General features: G+C 50.4%; 2 protein-coding genes across 2 annotated transcripts in view; one reads left to right on the top strand and one right to left on the bottom strand.

Moving 5' to 3' along the window:
- LOC139229373 (colorectal mutant cancer protein-like) overlaps positions 1-3,132 on the bottom strand; it is a 66,845-nt gene extending 63,713 nt beyond the window's left edge. Inside the window, exon 1 of the mRNA XM_070861070.1 lies at positions 3,120-3,132. Coding sequence (XP_070717171.1) covers positions 3,120-3,125 — 6 coding nt within the window. The 5' untranslated portion in view covers positions 3,126-3,132. The remainder of the gene's footprint in view (positions 1-3,119) is intronic.
- A 1,865-nt stretch (positions 3,133-4,997) lies between these two features.
- babam1 (BRISC and BRCA1 A complex member 1) lies at positions 4,998-16,218 on the top strand. The gene is made up of 5 exons (XM_070859574.1): positions 4,998-5,279; positions 5,460-5,771; positions 11,000-11,058; positions 14,748-14,868; positions 15,428-16,218. The coding sequence occupies exons 1-5, from the start codon at positions 5,016-5,018 to the stop codon at positions 15,518-15,520; spliced, it is 849 nt and encodes a 282-aa protein (XP_070715675.1). The 5' UTR covers positions 4,998-5,015; the 3' UTR covers positions 15,521-16,218.
- Positions 16,219-16,614: the final 396 nt, after the last annotated feature.

Below are 16,614 nucleotides of genomic sequence, written 5' to 3'. Positions count from 1 at the left end.
TCCTTTTGAAACTCCAAATACACCACATACACTGGTTCTCCCTTGTCCACTCCACTAGTTACATCCTCAAAAAATTCCAGAAGATTTGTCAAGCATGATTTCCCTTTCATAAATCCATGCTAACTTGGACCGATCCTGTCACTGCTTTCCAAATGCGCTGCTATTTCATCTTTAATAATTGATTCCAACATTTTCCCCACTACTGATGTCAGGCTAACCGGTCTATAATTCACCGTTTTCTCTCTCCCTCCTTTTTTAAAAAGTGGTGTTACATTAGCTACCCTCCAGTCCATAGGAACTGACCCAGAGTCGATAGACTATTGGAAAATGATCACCAATGCATCCACTATTTCTCGGGCCACTTCCTTAAATACTCTGGGATGCAGACTATCAGGCCCTGGGGATTTATCGGCCTTCAATCCCATCAATTTCCCTAACCCAATTTCCCGCCTAATAAGGATTTCCTTCAGTTCCTCCTTCTCACTAGAACCCTCGGTCCCCCAGTACTTCCGGAAGGTTATTTGTGTCTTCCTTAGTGAAGGCAGAACCAAAGTATTTGTTCAACTGGTCCGCCATTTCTTTGTTCCCCATTATAAATTCACCTTAATCAGACTGCAAGGGACCTACGTTTGTCTTCACTAATCTTTTTCTCTTCACATATCTATAAAGAAGCTTTTGCAGTCGGTTTTTATGTTCCCAGCAAGCTTCCTCTCATACTCTATTTCCCCCTCCTAATTGAACCCTTTGTCCTCCTCTGCTGAATTCTAAATGTGGTCGAAAGCTAATTTCAGGATCAAATATGACCCCAAGGTTGCGAACAGTCTGGTTCAGCCTCAGACAGAGGTTGGGGAGAGGGATGGAGTCAGTGTCTAGGGAACGGAGTTTGTGGCGGGGACCGAAATCAATGGCTTTGGTCTTCCCAATGTTCAATTGGAGATTGACTAGAACTGTTGGACAACAGTCTGACAATTCAGAGACCGAAGAGGGGTCGAGAGAAGTGGTGGTGAGGTAGAGCTCATCAGTGTACATGTGGAAACTGATGCTGTTATAACAACATATTGAAAGACGTGGGGCTGCCAGAGTTCGGTGGGTTAATGCACTGCGTGATGTGTTACTGGGTTAAATAATCTCATCGAATTACTCACAGTGTACAGCACAGAAACAGGCCATCCGGTCCCACCGCTCCGTGCCGGGGTTTATGCTCCACACCAGCCCCCTCCCACCCCTCTCCATCTCACCCCATCACCATATCCTTCTATTCCTTTCTCCCCCATGTGTTTATCCAGCTTCCCCTTAAATACATCGATACTATTCGCCTCAACCCCTCCCTGTGGCAGCGAGTTCCACGTTCTCACCGCTCTCTGGGTAAATCTCTGGGAATCTTTGGAATTCTCTGCCCCAGAGAGCTGTGGAGGCTGGGTCATTGAATATATTTAAGGTGGCGATAGACAGATTTTTGAATGATAAGGGAGTCAAGGGTTATGGGGAGCGGGCAGGGAAGTGGAGTTGAGGCCAGGATCAGATCAGCCATGATCTTATTGAATGGCGGAGCAGGCTCGAGGGACCAAATGGCCGACTCCTGTTCCTATTTCTTATGTTCTTATGTAAAGAAGTTTCTCCTGAATTCCCCATTGGATTTATAATGTGACTGACTTATATTGATGGCCCCTAGTCCTGGTCTCCCCCACAAGTGGAAACATCTCTCCGTCTACCCTATTGAACCCCTTCATAACCTTAAAGGCCTCTGTCAAGTCACCTCTCAGTTGGGGGGAGTTGGAGCTGGGGCAGTGGGGTGGGGGTGGACGAACTGAAGGGGGGGGGGGGAAGGGGTGAAGGGGAGAGCTGGAATTGGGCTAAGTTCCTTTGCCAAAGGAAGGGGAAAGTTAGTCCAGATCCTGATCACTATAGATTCATAGAATGAAAAAGCAGAGGAGGAGGCCATTTGGCCCATCGAGCCTGTGCCGGCTCTGTGACAGAACGATCCAATCAGTTCCACTCCCCCTGCCCTTTCCCCACAGCCCGGCAAATCTTTTCCATTCCAGTATTTATCCAATTCCCGTTTGAAAGTTACTACTGAATCTGCTCCCACTGCCCTTTCAGGCAGCGCGTTCCCCATCACAACAACTCGCTGCGTAAAAAAATGTTTCCTCGTGTCCCCCTCGGGTTCTTTTACCAATTACCTTCTGTGTCCCTAAGGTACCGGCCCTGCTGCCCCTGGAAACAGTCTCTCCTTATTTACTCTATCAAAACCCCTCATGATTTTGAACACCTCTATTAAATCTCCCCTTAACCTTCTCTGCGTTAAGGAGAACAACCCCAGCTTCTCAACATCACTAAAACAGATTATCTGGTCATTATCACATTGCTGTTTGTGGGAGCTTGCTGTGCGCATATTGGCTGCCGCATTTCCCACATTACAACAGTGACTGCACTTCAAAAAGTACTTCATTGGCTGTAAAGCGCTTTGGGACATCCCGAGGTCGTGAAAGGCGCTATATAAATGCAAGTCTTTCTTTCTTTCTGGTCTCTCCATATAACTGAAGGCCCTCATCCTTGGAACGCCTCTATCAAATCTCCCCTTGGCCTTCTCTGCTCTAAAGAGAACAACCCCAGCTTCTCCAGTCTCTCCATGTAACTGAAGTCCCTCATCGCTGGGACCATTCTGGTATCCAAACACTTTGTGAGATGGACGTTGAGTATTGGGAGGGGTCCGGCCCTTCATTGCACCAACTGTCTGGGCTCACTCATCGACAATGTCCACCCAAATCTGTAAAGTATTTGTTTTGTGGGTTCTTTGCTTAAGAATTCATAACAACACATTGCTATTAAGAACCAGTTGGTTTATTAACAAAAGGTTTAACAATCACACGACACATTACCCGTTCATCCACCAGGCTCACAACCACCTGTCCCATCGTGGATCCCCTGAGCCCAACTGGCTGGGGTTTTATTGAGTCTTGTGAACATCACGTGACTGGCAAAGCCACTCCCAACTCAACAGCTCGACCAACCTGTGAGCATACATTACAAACGGGTGTGAAAGGCCTTAGTGCCACAGGCTACGGAACCGATGGTCCATCTATTGAGGGAGGGAGCCAGCATGCTCTGTAAAACCCTACCTCCATTCCTGAGCAGCGATTGCCCGCTGCGAAGCTCTGCCTCTTCGTTGTTCCTCTCCTCACGGAGTGATGGATGACGCAGGGTAAAGGTTAACCAGGACTTTCCTCGCCTCGTGCTGTTCCTTCTCCCCTCCTTCACCAACTCTCGGGCTGCATCATCAAATTTGTGATTTGTTGGATTTGGGAAACGGAATCCTCGCAATCCGCCGTCTCAGCGACTTCCTGTCTCGCCCTTCCTCTGCTGCTGTGTCCAAATCAACATCCTTTTGGATTCTAATTTCCTCTTTCAGGTTAACCCTCAAAGACGTGAGCGACACACACAGCAAATGAGAATTACATTGGGATTACAGGTCATTGGGCCCCACCGCTCCGTGCCGGAGTTTATGCTCCACACCAGCCCCCTCCCACCCCTCTCCATCTCACTCCATCACCATATCCCTCTATTCCTTTCTCCCCCATGTGTTTATCCAGCTTCCCCTTAAATGCATCAATACTATTCGCTTCAACCCCTCCCTGTGGCAGTGAGTTCCACATTCTCACCCCTCTCTGGGTAAAGAAGTTTCTCCTGAATTCCCCATTGGATTTATTAGTGACTGTCTTATATTGATGGCCCCTAGTTCTGGTCTCCCCCACAAGTGGAAACATCTTCTCTACGTCTACCCTATCGAACCCTTTCATGATCTTAAAGACCTCTATCAGGTCGCCCATCAGTCTTCTCTGCTCTAGAGAAGAGGCCCAGCCTGTTCAGTCGTTCTTGATAGTTGTAACCTCTCAGTTCTAGTATTATCCTTGTGAATCTCTTTTGCACCTTCTCCCATGCCTCGGTATCACTTTTTGTAATATGGAGACCAGAACTGTTCACAGAGCTCCAAGTGAGGAAATACACCAAATGTAGGAGAAAATGACTTTACTCTTGCATTTCTATAGCGCCTTTCACGACCACCGGACATCTCGAAGCGCTTTACAGCCGATTAAGTACTTTTGGAGTGTAGTCACCAGCGCACAAAGTCAAATTTACTCCTAGTCAATGCTGGGACAATCAGTCCAATGTCAGCTGTGGCTCAGTGAGCAGCACTCTTGCCTCTGAGTCAGCAGGTTGTAGGTTCAAGTCCCACTCCAGGGACTTGAGCACAAAAATCCAGGTTATCACTTGCAGTGCAGTGCTGAGGGAATGCTCTCTCAGGTGGACATTTCTTTAAAGAATCGTACCACACAGAAGGCCATTCGGCCCATCGTGCCTGTGTCGACCCTTTGAAAGTGCTGACCAATTAGTCCCACTGCCTTACTCTAATCCCATAAACCCTGCAAATGTCGACCGTTTCAAGTATATCTCCAACCAAAAGTTGCACATGCAGACATAAGGTGGTGCTGTAAAATGCTGTGTAATTGGGATACAGACGGAACATGTTCAATATAAATAGAATAGCAATAATTCAGAAAATTAACTTGCCCTACCTGAGCCCTAATGACAAGAGCAGAGTTTGAGAAACAATAAATCACCTTCCTCTTAAATTAGAATGTGAATAAGGCAGGAATTTCTTATTTGCGCAGATTTACTGCTATTTTATGCTGAAATCAATAAGGTGCATGATAAGGAAATTGATTTAAAAAGAAGCCTATATTATAGATAATACCAGGGGCTTGTCAGGGGCAGCAGGTTGGCTGCCGCGGGGCGTTCCGGGAGTTGTAGTTCGCTTTCCCATTGGCTGTAATGGGTAGGCGGGGCCAGAGAACTACAGCTCCCGAAATGCGTCGCAGTCCGGGCTGGGCGCCGCCGCGCTGCTCCCCGGGATTGTAGTCCTTCCTTTGTTGCCGCCGGCGGAAGCGGATCCGGAAAGAACTACAGCTCCCAGGAAGCGCCGCTCACGGCCGCTTCCGGTCCGTTGTCCAAAAAAGATGTCTGCCGCCTCCGACGACGGCCGAAAGGCTCCGGCCGGTTCTGAACCCGAGCCCGAGGCCCCAGGCCCGGCACAGCACCGACCCAGCACCCGCTCCAACCCCGAGGGCGCCGAGGACCGGCAGGACCCGCCCGGCCAAGGCGCGCAGGCGGGCGGCCGCGAGGGAGACGGTGAGGCCGGGACTGAGAGCCCGGCGGCCGGCAGCCGGGGCCGGGGCAGCCGCAGGAGGCAGCAGGAGCAGGAGGCCCAGCCCCTGGGCCAGGCCCACCCACTTCCCCTGGGTCAGGCCCACCCACTTCCCCTGGGTCAGGCCCACCCCCAGCCCCTGGGTCAGGCCCACCCACTTCCCCTGGGTCAGGCCCACCCCCAGCCCCTGGGTCAGGCCCACCCCCTTCCCCAGGCCTCATTCCAACCTCAATCCCAACCAAAATCCCAATTCCAGCCCCCAAATCAAGCCCAGCCCCCCAACCAGTCCCAATCCCTGCCCCAGTCCCAATCCCAATCCCTGCCCCAGTCCCAATCCCTGCCCCAGTCCCAATCCCAATTCCCCTCCAAGCCCCAATCCCTGCCCCAGTCCCAGAGCCAACCCCAGTTCCAGAACCAGTCTGCTCCCCTGGGCCAGTCTTCGCTGCTGCCCCAGTCCCAGAGCCAACCCCAGTTCCAGTCCCAGCTCCAGCTGCCAACTCAGTTCCAGAGTCAGCCCCAGCCCGAGACCCAGATCAAGACGCCCAAGGTTAACTGCCCGGAGAAGGTGGTGAGTTTAGTCGAGGTTGTGTTTTTAACGCTGTGTTGATTCACCCATAAAAACACACAAAAATTCTGATGGCACTGGACTGGTTAGATGCGGGAAGAATGTTCCCGATGTTGGGGAAAGTCCAGAACCAGGGGTCACAGTCTAAGGATAAGGGGTAAGCCATCTAAGACCGAGATGAGGAGAAACTCTTTCACTCAGAGAATTCTGAACCTGTGGAATTCTCTACCACAGAAAGTTGTTGAGACCAGTTCGTTAGATATATTCAAAAGGGAGTTAGATGTGGCCCTTACGGCTAAAGGGAACAAAGAGGTATGGAGAGAAAACAGGAATGGGGTACTGAAGTTGCATGATATTGAATGGTGGTGCAGGCTCGAAGGCCGAATGGCCTACTCCTGCACCTATTTTCTATGTTAAATATAAAAAGGAAATCATAATGGTTAGGAAAAGGAGTTGCAAATTGTGAAGATAGAAACAGTTAGCAATACTCCAGTGTTCTGTGAAACTGGATAGTTGCGGACCTGTTGAAACCATTTAAAGGTTGTATGAAGGAAGTAAAACTGTCAAAAGATGTGCAAAGTGGGATTTCATTTGGAGAGATTTTGTTATATATGGGAAGGAGGGGGCGGGGGAGAGAATTTGCGGATGACACCAAATTGGGGGATAGTCAATACTGAGTAGGATTGCAACAAATTACAGGAGGACATTAATAAACTTGCAGAAAGGGCATGTACTTGGAAAATGAAGTTCAACACAGATAAATGTGAGGTATTACATTTTGTAAGAAGAATAGGGAGGTCACTTATTACTGGGAGGGTGCGAGTCTGGGTGAGGTAGAGGAACAAAGGGATCTCGGATACAAATACACAACTCACTAAAAGTTGCGACACGGGTTAGCAAGGCCGTAAAAAGCAAACCAAGCACTAGGGTTTATTTCTAGAGGGATAGAATTGAAAAGTCGGGAAGTTATGCTAGACCTGAATCGAACTTCGGTTAGACCACACTTGGAGTACTGCGTACAGTTCTGGTTGCCATATTATTAGCAGAGCAGGTCTCCAGTCGTCCTGGTTAACCCTTGCCACTTGATAAAGGCCTAGCTCTGTCAAGCCCGTGTGGTGGCTGATGTGCAATGGGTCACCACACATTAAAACAATCCACGCACAGACATCTTCCACCCCCTCAATTGGAGTTCAGGACTGGAATATCGGGTTCTTCATTGAAACATCTGTGAACTCATCTGGAAGCAAGTCATCCTCGTTCGAGGGACCGCCTATGATGATGATTATTTAAAAGGATATAGAGGCATTGGAGAGGGTGCAGAGAAGATTTACAAGGCTGATACCAGAAATGTGAGGGTATACATATCAGGAAAGGGTGAACAGGCTGTGTCTCTTTTCTCAAAAAAAGAAGGCTGAGGGGTGACCCAATAGAAGTCTTTAAAATGATGAAAGGTTTTGATTGAGTGGATCCAGAGAGAATGTTTCCACTTGTGGGGAAGAGCATAACTAGAGGCCATCAATATAAGATAGTCACCAGGAAATCCAATGGGGAATTCAGGAGAAACTTCTTTACCCAGAGAGCGGTGAGAATGTGGAACTCGCTGCCACAGGGAGGGGTTGAGGCGAATAGGATCGATGTATTTAAGGGGAGGCTGGACAAACACATGGGGGAGAAGGGAATAGAGGGATATGCTGATAGATTTAGATGAGGAAAGACGGGAGGAGGCTCGAGTGGAGCATAAACGCTTACATGGACTGGTTGGGCCGAATGGCCTGTGTCTGGGCCGTATATCCTGTGTAAAGGTCTCAGTACTTTTGAATGATTTAGGTAGATAAGATGGCAGTGTCAACATAACAAAAACAGATTACTTGCTGTATCTGCATTCTAACTTTTTGCGTTTCATACACAAGGACCCCCAAGTACACTAAATCAAACGCACTATCCTCATTGAGCCTCCTGGTTACCTTCTCAAAAAACTCAATCAAGTCAGTCAGACACGACCTTCCCCCAACAAATCTGTGCCGACTGTCTCTGACCAATCCGTGTCCCTCAGAACCTCCCCCAACAATTTGCCCACCACCGAGGTTAGGCTGACTGGCCTGTACTGTTATTGGCGGACACTATAAAAACAGGCCTGTTCTAATATAGGGGACACTGTGTAATAACAGGAATGTACTGATATAGGCGACACTCTGTCAGTCAGAAAGCACATATTACACAATTTAATATTCCACAGTAGACATACCACAGCTGGAGATGAACAATCGTAATGGAAACTTCACACATCATTCAGTCCAATTGACCTGTCTCTGTGTCTCTGTGTATGTGTGTGTGTGTGTGTCTCTCTCTGGGTCTGTCTGTGTGTGGGTGTGTCTGCCTGTGCGCATGTCTTTTTGTGTGTGTGTGTGTAGCAGATTATTTCAATAATAGATGCAATGGTGGTGATTTAAACCTCATGACTATCCTGATGCCATCTGATTTTATGTGAGCCAATAAAAAATATTTAATATAAGGAGTGTGATATCCTGTCAATCTGTTTGGCTCTATCCACAAATCTGCGTCTGATGGACTGTGTGTCTGTGAACGAGGGTTGCGGAGAGTTAAAGGGCTGGGTCCCGGCAGCTCGGGTCTGTCCTTCTCGTGCACACAATGTCCCAGGTCATAGCCCCGGATAGAACCGACTGTCCCGCTGCACATCCTCGTCTGGGCCACAAGACAGGGCCTGGAGGACAGAGTGTCCTGGGGAACTTGAATGAGCTGTCCTCCTTCAATCTTGTTTATTTATCTCTCTATAAGCAGGTCAAGACACAGCCTCGGGGCTCAAACACAAATTGCTTGCTAATGCTCCATGAATTTGTAAGACCGTTCTTTAAACAATGCAGCCAACAAGAGATTAGAGAAGATGAGATGTGAGTTTAATTAACAGTGGCAACTGAGGTCTCATAGTTTTATTGAAGGAAGCAGGCTGTGCTGAAAGTGATATTTTGAACTAAGCTGAAGCAAATGAGTATTTCTGGAATATGTCCTAGGTGTGTACAGTAAGGTTAGCAAGTGAAGGTACCTTGTAGTGCCTACCTTATAGGAGAGGTCAGGGAAATACATTGGAGGGGAGAAAGTCGGGAGTAACTGTGGCAATGGCAGCAGAGTCACAATCCTACAGTTGTCTCACATCCCAATTCACCTCTTGAGCCGGACCCCTCCCACCCTGAGCCAATGCTGGATCCAGAATCGCCCTCAAGCGATGCCTGAACCGTCTCTTGACACCTCGCAACACAATCCCAGATTTTCATCTTTCCAAATGGTTGTTGTCTGGGGAGAGCAAGTTGAGCTGCATAACACTCCCAACAACAATTTTATACAGTCTTTCAATGTAAAAACAACTGACCCGAGGTGTTTCACGTGTTGGGGTGGGGGGGGGGGGGGTGGAGGGGCTGTGTGTGAGTGGGTGGTGTGTCGGGCGGTATGTGTGTGTGAGGGGTGGGGGGGCTGTGTGTGAGGGGAGTGGTGGGTGGTGCGTGTGTGGGGGGGTGGAGGGGCTGTGTGTGTGAGGGGTGGGGGGGGGGCTGTGTGAGGGGAGTGGTGTGTGTGTGGGGGGGTGGAGGGGCTGTGTGTGAGTGGGTGGTGTGTCGGGGGTGGGGGGGGGGTGGTATGTGTGTGTGAGGGGTGGAGGGGCTGTGTGTGAGGGGGGTGGAGGGTGGTGTGTGTGGGGGGGCCGGTATGTGTGTGTGAGGGGTGGGGGGGTGGAGTGGCTGTGTGTGTGAGGGGTGGGGGGGGGGGCTGTGTGTGAGGGGAGTGGTGGGTGGTGTGTGTGTGGGGGGGTGGAGGGGCTGTGTGTGAGGGGGGTGGAGGGTGGTGTGTGTGGGGGGGGCCGGTATGTGTGTGTGAGGGGTGGGGGGGTGGAGTGGCTGTGTGTGTGAGGGGTGGGGTGGGGGAGGGGCTGTGTGTGAGGGGGGTGGAGGGTGGTGTGTGTGTGTGTGTGTGTGTGTGTGGGGGGGGGGGGTGGTGGAAGAGAGAGAGAGAGAGAGAGAGAGAGAGTACAGGTGGAAGGACTACTCGGAGAGGTGACCACAAGCTTGGTCGAAGAATTGGGAGGGGAGGGTGTAGTGCCGGGGCAGCTGGGGGCTCTCCCCACCATCGATGGGTGAGGGAAAGGGGGGGCTGCCCAGAGACTGAGGTGTGAGGGGGGGTGGGGGGGTAGGAGGTTGCAGAACTGGTAGAAGGAGCTGGTTAGGGCAAGCCAATGCCATGGAAGGATTTGTAGATGAGGATTTAAAATTCAATGCATGTTGAAGCCAGTGTATTAGCGAGGTGGGGATGGGGAGTGAGTGGAACCTCGTGTGGAAAGGGTGCCCTAGTGACTGAGTTCCGAACATACGAACAATGACGGACAGTAAAGACGGTCTGGTCCGTCCAGCCTGTCCCACACAATTGCGATACCTCGTGTATCACAACATATGCACTCCGTCCCACCCCAAACCATGTGATCTCCCCACCAGTTTGGGGGGAAAAAATCTGGGAAATTCCTCTCCGACCATCTCGGCGATCGAAACTAGTCCAGGAGATCACTCCGGCCATTACATTCCCCGCAGTACCGACCTTCTGTAAGAGGTGATCGCCGTCGCGGCCAGAAACAAATCCAGCTTTCGCTTGAAGATCTTCAGCGACTGTATCCACCACATGGAACGGCAGCTTGTTCCAGCGGTCTGCTGTCTCTGGGAAACAACCCAGCTCCTGATGTCTAACCGAGATATAGCCCCATACACCTTGAATGTCTGACCCCTGGTCCTGCCTAGCCTATTTAAATTGAAATAAACGGTCAGCCGGAACACTGTCTATTCCTTTTATTATCTTATAAACCTCAAATCAGATTGCCCTAAGTCTACGCTGCTCTAAGGTGTAGAGTCCCAACTCTTTTAGCCTATCTTGATAACTAAGATGTGAAGAAGTTGGAGTTTATGTAGCAAGGGGGATAAAGTTCTGGTGTGTCGCTGGTGAGAGCAGTTTGCGGGAATATCACGTCGCATTAAAGTGCGATTTATTTTTTTCAATAGTGCACCGATATCTGCGGGAGTCCCAGTTACATCACTGAAGGAGAGCTTGGCCAGTCACTGGCCTGGTGATACAGCACTGGGTGGGCGGTTTGGTTTATTCAGGGTGGTCTGTGTGTGCCAGTTATGTGCTTGTCGTGCAGAGAGAGACAAACCTCAGCTTCTCTCCCATTCTCTTTACAGATCCTCTGCTTGGACCTTTCGGAAGAGATGTCACTGCAGAAGCTGGATTCCATGAATGGGTTAGGATTCTTCACGTTAATCATCATCGGCAGTCCCTCGGAGTCGCGGATGACTTTCTTCCACGCTAGAAATGAGTTCTCGGGTGACTGAAGAGTCCAATGCGGGACCTACAGTCTCTCACACGTGGGGCAGATGATGATTGCTGCGCGCTCCTTCCGCTGTCGACGCTTGGCTTCAGCTTGCTCTCAGCGAAGAGGTTCAAGGTGTTCAGCGCCTTCCCGGATGCTTTTCCTCCACTTAGGGCGGTCTTGGGCCAGGGATTCCCAGGTGTCGGGAATGTTACATTATTTCAAGGAGGATTTTCCTCTGCCCACCTGGTGCTCGCTTGCCGTGTCGGAGCTCTGAGTAGAGCGTTTGTTTTGTGAGACTCGTGTCAGGCATGCGGGCGATGTGACCCGTCCAGCTGATCGAGCGTGGTCAGTGCTTCGATGCTGGGGATGTTGGTCTGAGCGAGGACACCAACGTTGGTGCAACTATCCTGCCAATGGATTTGCAGGATCTTGCGGAGGCAGTGTTGGTGGTACTTCTCCAGTGCTTTGAGGTGCCTGCTGTACGTAGTCCATGTCTCTGAAGCATATAAGAGGACCACTGCTCTGTAGAACATGAGCTTGGTGCCGGGTTTGAGGTCCTGGTCTTCAAACACTTTCTTCCTCAGGTCACCGAAGGCCGCGCTGGTGCACCGAAGGCGGTGTTGGACCTCGTCGTCGATGTCTGCCCTTGTTGACAGTAGGCTCCCGAGGTATGGAAAATGGTCCACGTTGTCCAAGGCCTCGTGGATTTTGATAACTGGGAGCCATGCTGTGTGGTGGGGGCAGGTTGGTAGAGGACCTTTGTCTTACGGATGTTTAGTGTAAGGCCCATGCCCTCGCACGCCTTGGAGAAGATGTTGACGATGGCTTGGAGTTTGGTCTCCGAGTGTGCGCAGGCGTCGTCTGCGTACTGTAGTTCAATGACGGAGGATGGGACAATCTTGGATCTGACCTGGAGGCGGTGAAGGTTTGTCCTGTAATTTAGCTCCACTCCAGTGGGGAGCTTGCTGAGGGTGAAATGGAGCATTGCAGCAAGGAAGATCGAGAAGAGTGTTGGTCCAAACATAGAATGGGTCTGTAGTGGATCCGTTGGTCAGGATCACTGCTTGCATGTCGTCGTGGAGCAGGCGGAGAATGGTGACAAACCTTTGAGGGCAGCCAAATCTGAGGAGGACGCTCCATAATCCCTCGCAGTTGACAGTGGCGAAGGTTTTTGTGAGGTCGAAGAAGGCCATATACAGGGGTTGGTGCTGCTCCCTGCATTTCTCTTGTATCTGCTGTGCGGTGAAGATCATGTCCATTGTGTCCCTTAGTGGGCGGAATCCGCATTGCGGCTCTAGGAGGAGTTCTTCAGCCACAGGAAGGGGGCGATTCAGGAGGATTCTTGCGATGACTTTCCCGGTGGTCGACAGCAGTGAGATTCCTCTGGAGTTACCGCAGTCGGACTTGTCCCCTTTCTTGAAGATGGTCACGATTACAGCGTCTCTGAGATCTCCTGGCACACTCTCCTCCTTCCAGATAAGAGAGATGAGGTCTGAGGTCATGGATCTGCGCCAGTAGTGCTTCTCCGCCATGTTTTAGTGCTTCTGCGGGGATTCCATCTGCTCCTGATGACTTGTTCTTCAGTTGTCAGATAGCCTTTTCAGCTTTGTGCAGGGCTGGGGTTGTGCTGAGATGGTGGTGGGTGGCGTGTTGTGGGATGGAGTCGAGGGCACTCATGTCGAAGACAGAGTCTCAGTTGAGGAATCCTTGAAGTGCTCCTTCCAGCGGGCACTGACTCTCTGTCCTCGATGCGTACCTCTCCGTTCTTGACCTGTAGTGGGGTCGGGTCTTGGGTGCTTGGGCCGTAGGTGGTTTTGATTGCGCTGAAGAATCCTCGCACGTCGTGGTGGTCGGCTAGTTGCTGGATTTCTTGTGCTTTCTCCACCCACCATCTGTTCTTTGGGTCGCAGGTTTCCTGTTGAACCTCGGCCTTCAGACGTTTGTCGAGCTGCTTTCTTTCCCTCGAGTTGCGTTGCTGTTTCCAGTCCAAGAATGCCTTGCGCTTGCGGCTTATTCGCATCTGATTCTCGTCGAACCAGTCTTCGTGTTTCCTGGTCGAGTGACCGCGCGTCTCTTTGCAGGTGCTGATTACGGAAGCCTTGAGGGTTGATCAAGTGCTGTGCACACTCTGGGTCACTGGGAGTTGTCAGGTTGGTAGCGAGGCGCTGGCTGAACAGGGCTCTTGTAGCAGGATCTTTGAGTGCTCCGGCGTTGATTTTTCTGCGGCATTGTTTCTGTTGCCGTCGCTGTTTTGGGGCAATGTTGATGGTGATGACAGAGCGAGGAACGGAGCAGGAGTCAGCTCGAGAGTGCGACAAAGGCAAAGCGAGCGACAAACCGAACGTCACAGCATCCCAGGTAGCGGATTGGTTGGTAACTCTCGGTGTGAGGCGGAGCCCAGCGGCGGGGTCGGAGGACAGCGGGAGGTCGGAGGTTAATGCCAATACTTGGGCACTCCCCTTGTATCACCGACTACTGAAAGGCTGAACAGGCTGGGGCTTTAGAACAGAAAGGTTGAGAGGAGTGACCAATGTTCTCCTCTAGGCCGCGCAACGGTCTGGAGCTCGCTGGCTTTAAATGGGAGAACCGTGCAAACGGGCCCCGCGGCCCCATCAAAAATGAGTGAACATTGGGGGTGGCCTAATGGAGGTCTTGACCCTATCAAACCCCTTCTTCATTTTGAGACGTAGAGAAGATGTATCCACTCGGTGTGGGAGGTGGGGGGGGGGGATCAATATAAGATAGTCGCTATTAAATCCAATCGGGAATTCAGGAAGAACTTCCTTACCCAGAGAGCGGTGAGAATGTGGAGTGGTTGAGGCAAATAATATCGATACATTTAAGGGGAGGTTAGATAAACACATGAGGGAGAAAGGAATAGAGGGATATGTTGGTGGGGGGAGACGAAGAGGGGTGGGAGGGGGCTGGTGTGGAGCATAAACCCCGGCACGGAGCGGTGGGGCCGATTGGCCTGTTTCTGCGCTGTACATTCTCTCTAACTGGTGCCGTGTAGATGTGGTCTGGGTGTCGGATGTTTAATCTGTCGGCACCATGTCATCTGGGAATCAGACATGTGAACCTACTTGTCCAAATGGCTGTTTCCGGGTGGTCCCTGGGTGAGGTTATAGGGTTTGATCACAACTCTAGTTGCTGGGAGTTTGGGTTTGAGGATAATCGGATTGGGCGGGGGGTGGGGGGAGGGGAATATTGAGTTGGAATGTAGGGCTGTCGGTGGGGAAGGGAATTATTGTCGGATTTGTCTGCAGCTTTGGCCGTGTGAGTGGGCTTTACTCTATTGCTCTGATTGGGTTTGTAGGATTTGACCTGGCACTGCTGTTGTGCGTTGGGTCTGACCTCAAATCCTAGCTGTGAGGTTTGTAGGTTTCACTGCAACACACTGGTTATTGGTTTGACTGTCTCTCGTATTGAGAAGTTATTGGATGGACAGTGTGTCCCTGGGATTGGGTTATTGGGTGGACACTGGTCCTGGGATTGGGTTATTGAGTTGAATTTGGACCTACCATTGGCGGTCATTAGATGACTGGGCTGACTTTACTCCAGCACTGGGAGATGTTGGGTTTGATTTCAGTTATTTATTTATTTTTTCTTCTATTCAGTTCGAAAACCAACGCTTTAAACATTGCCCAGAAAATGATCGAGATGTTTGTCCGGACAAAGCACAAGATCGACAAGCGACACGAGTTTGCTCTCGTGGTGGTGAATGACGAGGTCACTTGGGTAAGAACGATGTACCGGCCTAAAATTGAGTCGGGGAAGGGGAGGGCGTGGATGGGTGGGGTGGGGAGTGAAGTGGATGGGTGGGGCTGGGGGTGGGGAGGGGCTGGGATTGGGGAGGGACTTGGATGGGTGGCAAGCGGAGGGGCTCTGCACAATCCACTCCATGCATGGCCCTGCAGAAGTCACCCCGCGAGCTCAACATTGGACTGAACCGTACCCATTCACAGCAGCATCAACAACCAAATAATTTATTGATTGTTTATGACTTTCTCTCCCTCTCTCTGTCTCTCTGCCTCTCTGTCTGTTTCTGCCCCCTCACACACTCTGTCTCTCTGTCCGTCCGTGTCTCTCTGTCTGCCCGTGTGTGTGTGTGTCTCAATTTCCCATGTCAACAGTCACTAGAGCCCGCCTCAGGCCACTAGATGGCATGAGAATGTAATTCTATTTACATAATGACTTGAGCTCAAGTCTTCTTCGAATATATTGTCGTGTTTGATGTAGCACTGCTGTGAGATGTTGGCTATTTTACACGTCACATGTCCTATTTCTCTACTTCCAGTTGTCGGGATTCACCTCTGACCCCCGGGAGGTTTGCAGCTGCCTGTATGACCTGGACACCAATGTCTGTGAGTCGTTCAGTATCCTTTTCTAACTGAGCTCCACAAATCCCGGAATGGATTCCAGTATTGCAGCCGGTGCTTACCTGCAGACTGTATCCGTGTTACTCGACCTGACTACAGCGCTTATTCTGTGCCTGGTATTTGTGGGTGCACTGTGTAAGGTGTGGAAACCCCTGGTCAGGAACACTGCAGAGTTATTAGGAGCTCAGTAAAGTAATACATGTGAAAGTTTCATGTTGTGTCCACTGGAACTGTGTCAAAGATCTTCAGTAGTATAATTATAGATTCGGACCTTCTGAAATGAGTATTTTCAGCTGTATAACTGAGGTACAGGTCTGTCACTGTATAACACTGGGGTACAGTACTGGTGGGTACAGGTCTGTCACTGTATAACACTGGGATACAGTACTGGTGGGTACAGGTCTGTCACTAGACAATACTGATGGGTACAGGTCTGTCACTGTATAACACTGGGGTACAGTACTGGTGGGTACAGGTCTGTCACTGTATAACACTGGGGTATAGTACTGGTGGGTACAGGTCTGTCACTGTAGAACTCTGGGGTACAGTACTGGTGGATACAGGTCTGTCACTGTAGAACTCTGGGGTACAGTACTGGTTGGTACAGGTCTGTCACTGTAGAACTCTGGGGTACAGTACTGGTGGGTACAGGTCTGTCACTGTATAACACCGGGGTACAGTACTGGTGGGTACAGGTCTGTCACTGTATAACACTGGGGTACAGTACTGGTGGGTATAGGTCTGTCACTGTATAACACTGGGGTACAGTACTGGTGGGTTACAGGTCTGTCACTGTATAACACTGGAAAGTGCAGCAAAGATTTGTAAGGGTGTTACCAGACTTTGAGAGGATGCAACTATCAGGAAAGATCGAACAGTTAGCGGCTCGTTTCTCTGGAGAAGAGACGATTACGAGGAGACCAGATAGAGGTCTTTGACATTATGAAGGGGTTCGATCGGGTTGTTGTGGAGAAACAGTTTCCACTTGTGGGGGAGATCAGAACAAGGGGCCATAAATACAAGATAGTCACTAACCGATCAACTAAAGAATTCAGGAGGAATGTCTTTATCCAGAGAGTGGTGAGAATGTGGAACTTGCTGCCAC

The sequence above is a fragment of the Pristiophorus japonicus genome, chromosome 18 (genome assembly GCF_044704955.1).
Source record: "Pristiophorus japonicus isolate sPriJap1 chromosome 18, sPriJap1.hap1, whole genome shotgun sequence".
Classification (NCBI taxonomy): domain Eukaryota; kingdom Metazoa; phylum Chordata; class Chondrichthyes; family Pristiophoridae; genus Pristiophorus; species Pristiophorus japonicus.
The sequence above is the reverse complement of the archived record's forward strand: the minus strand, read 5'-3'. Positions and strand labels throughout refer to the sequence as shown.

Coding starts and splice junctions, on each gene's coding strand:
- babam1 (XM_070859574.1), top strand. CDS start 5,016: ATGTCTGCCGCCTCCGACGACGGCCGAAAGGCTCCGGCCGGTTCTGAA. Junction 5,280..5,459: donor AGGCCCAGCCCCTGGGCCAG/GCCCACCCACTT, acceptor TCCCAATTCCAG/CCCCCAAATCAAGCCCAGCC. Junction 5,772..10,999: donor TTAACTGCCCGGAGAAGGTG/GTGAGTTTAGTC, acceptor TTCTCTTTACAG/ATCCTCTGCTTGGACCTTTC.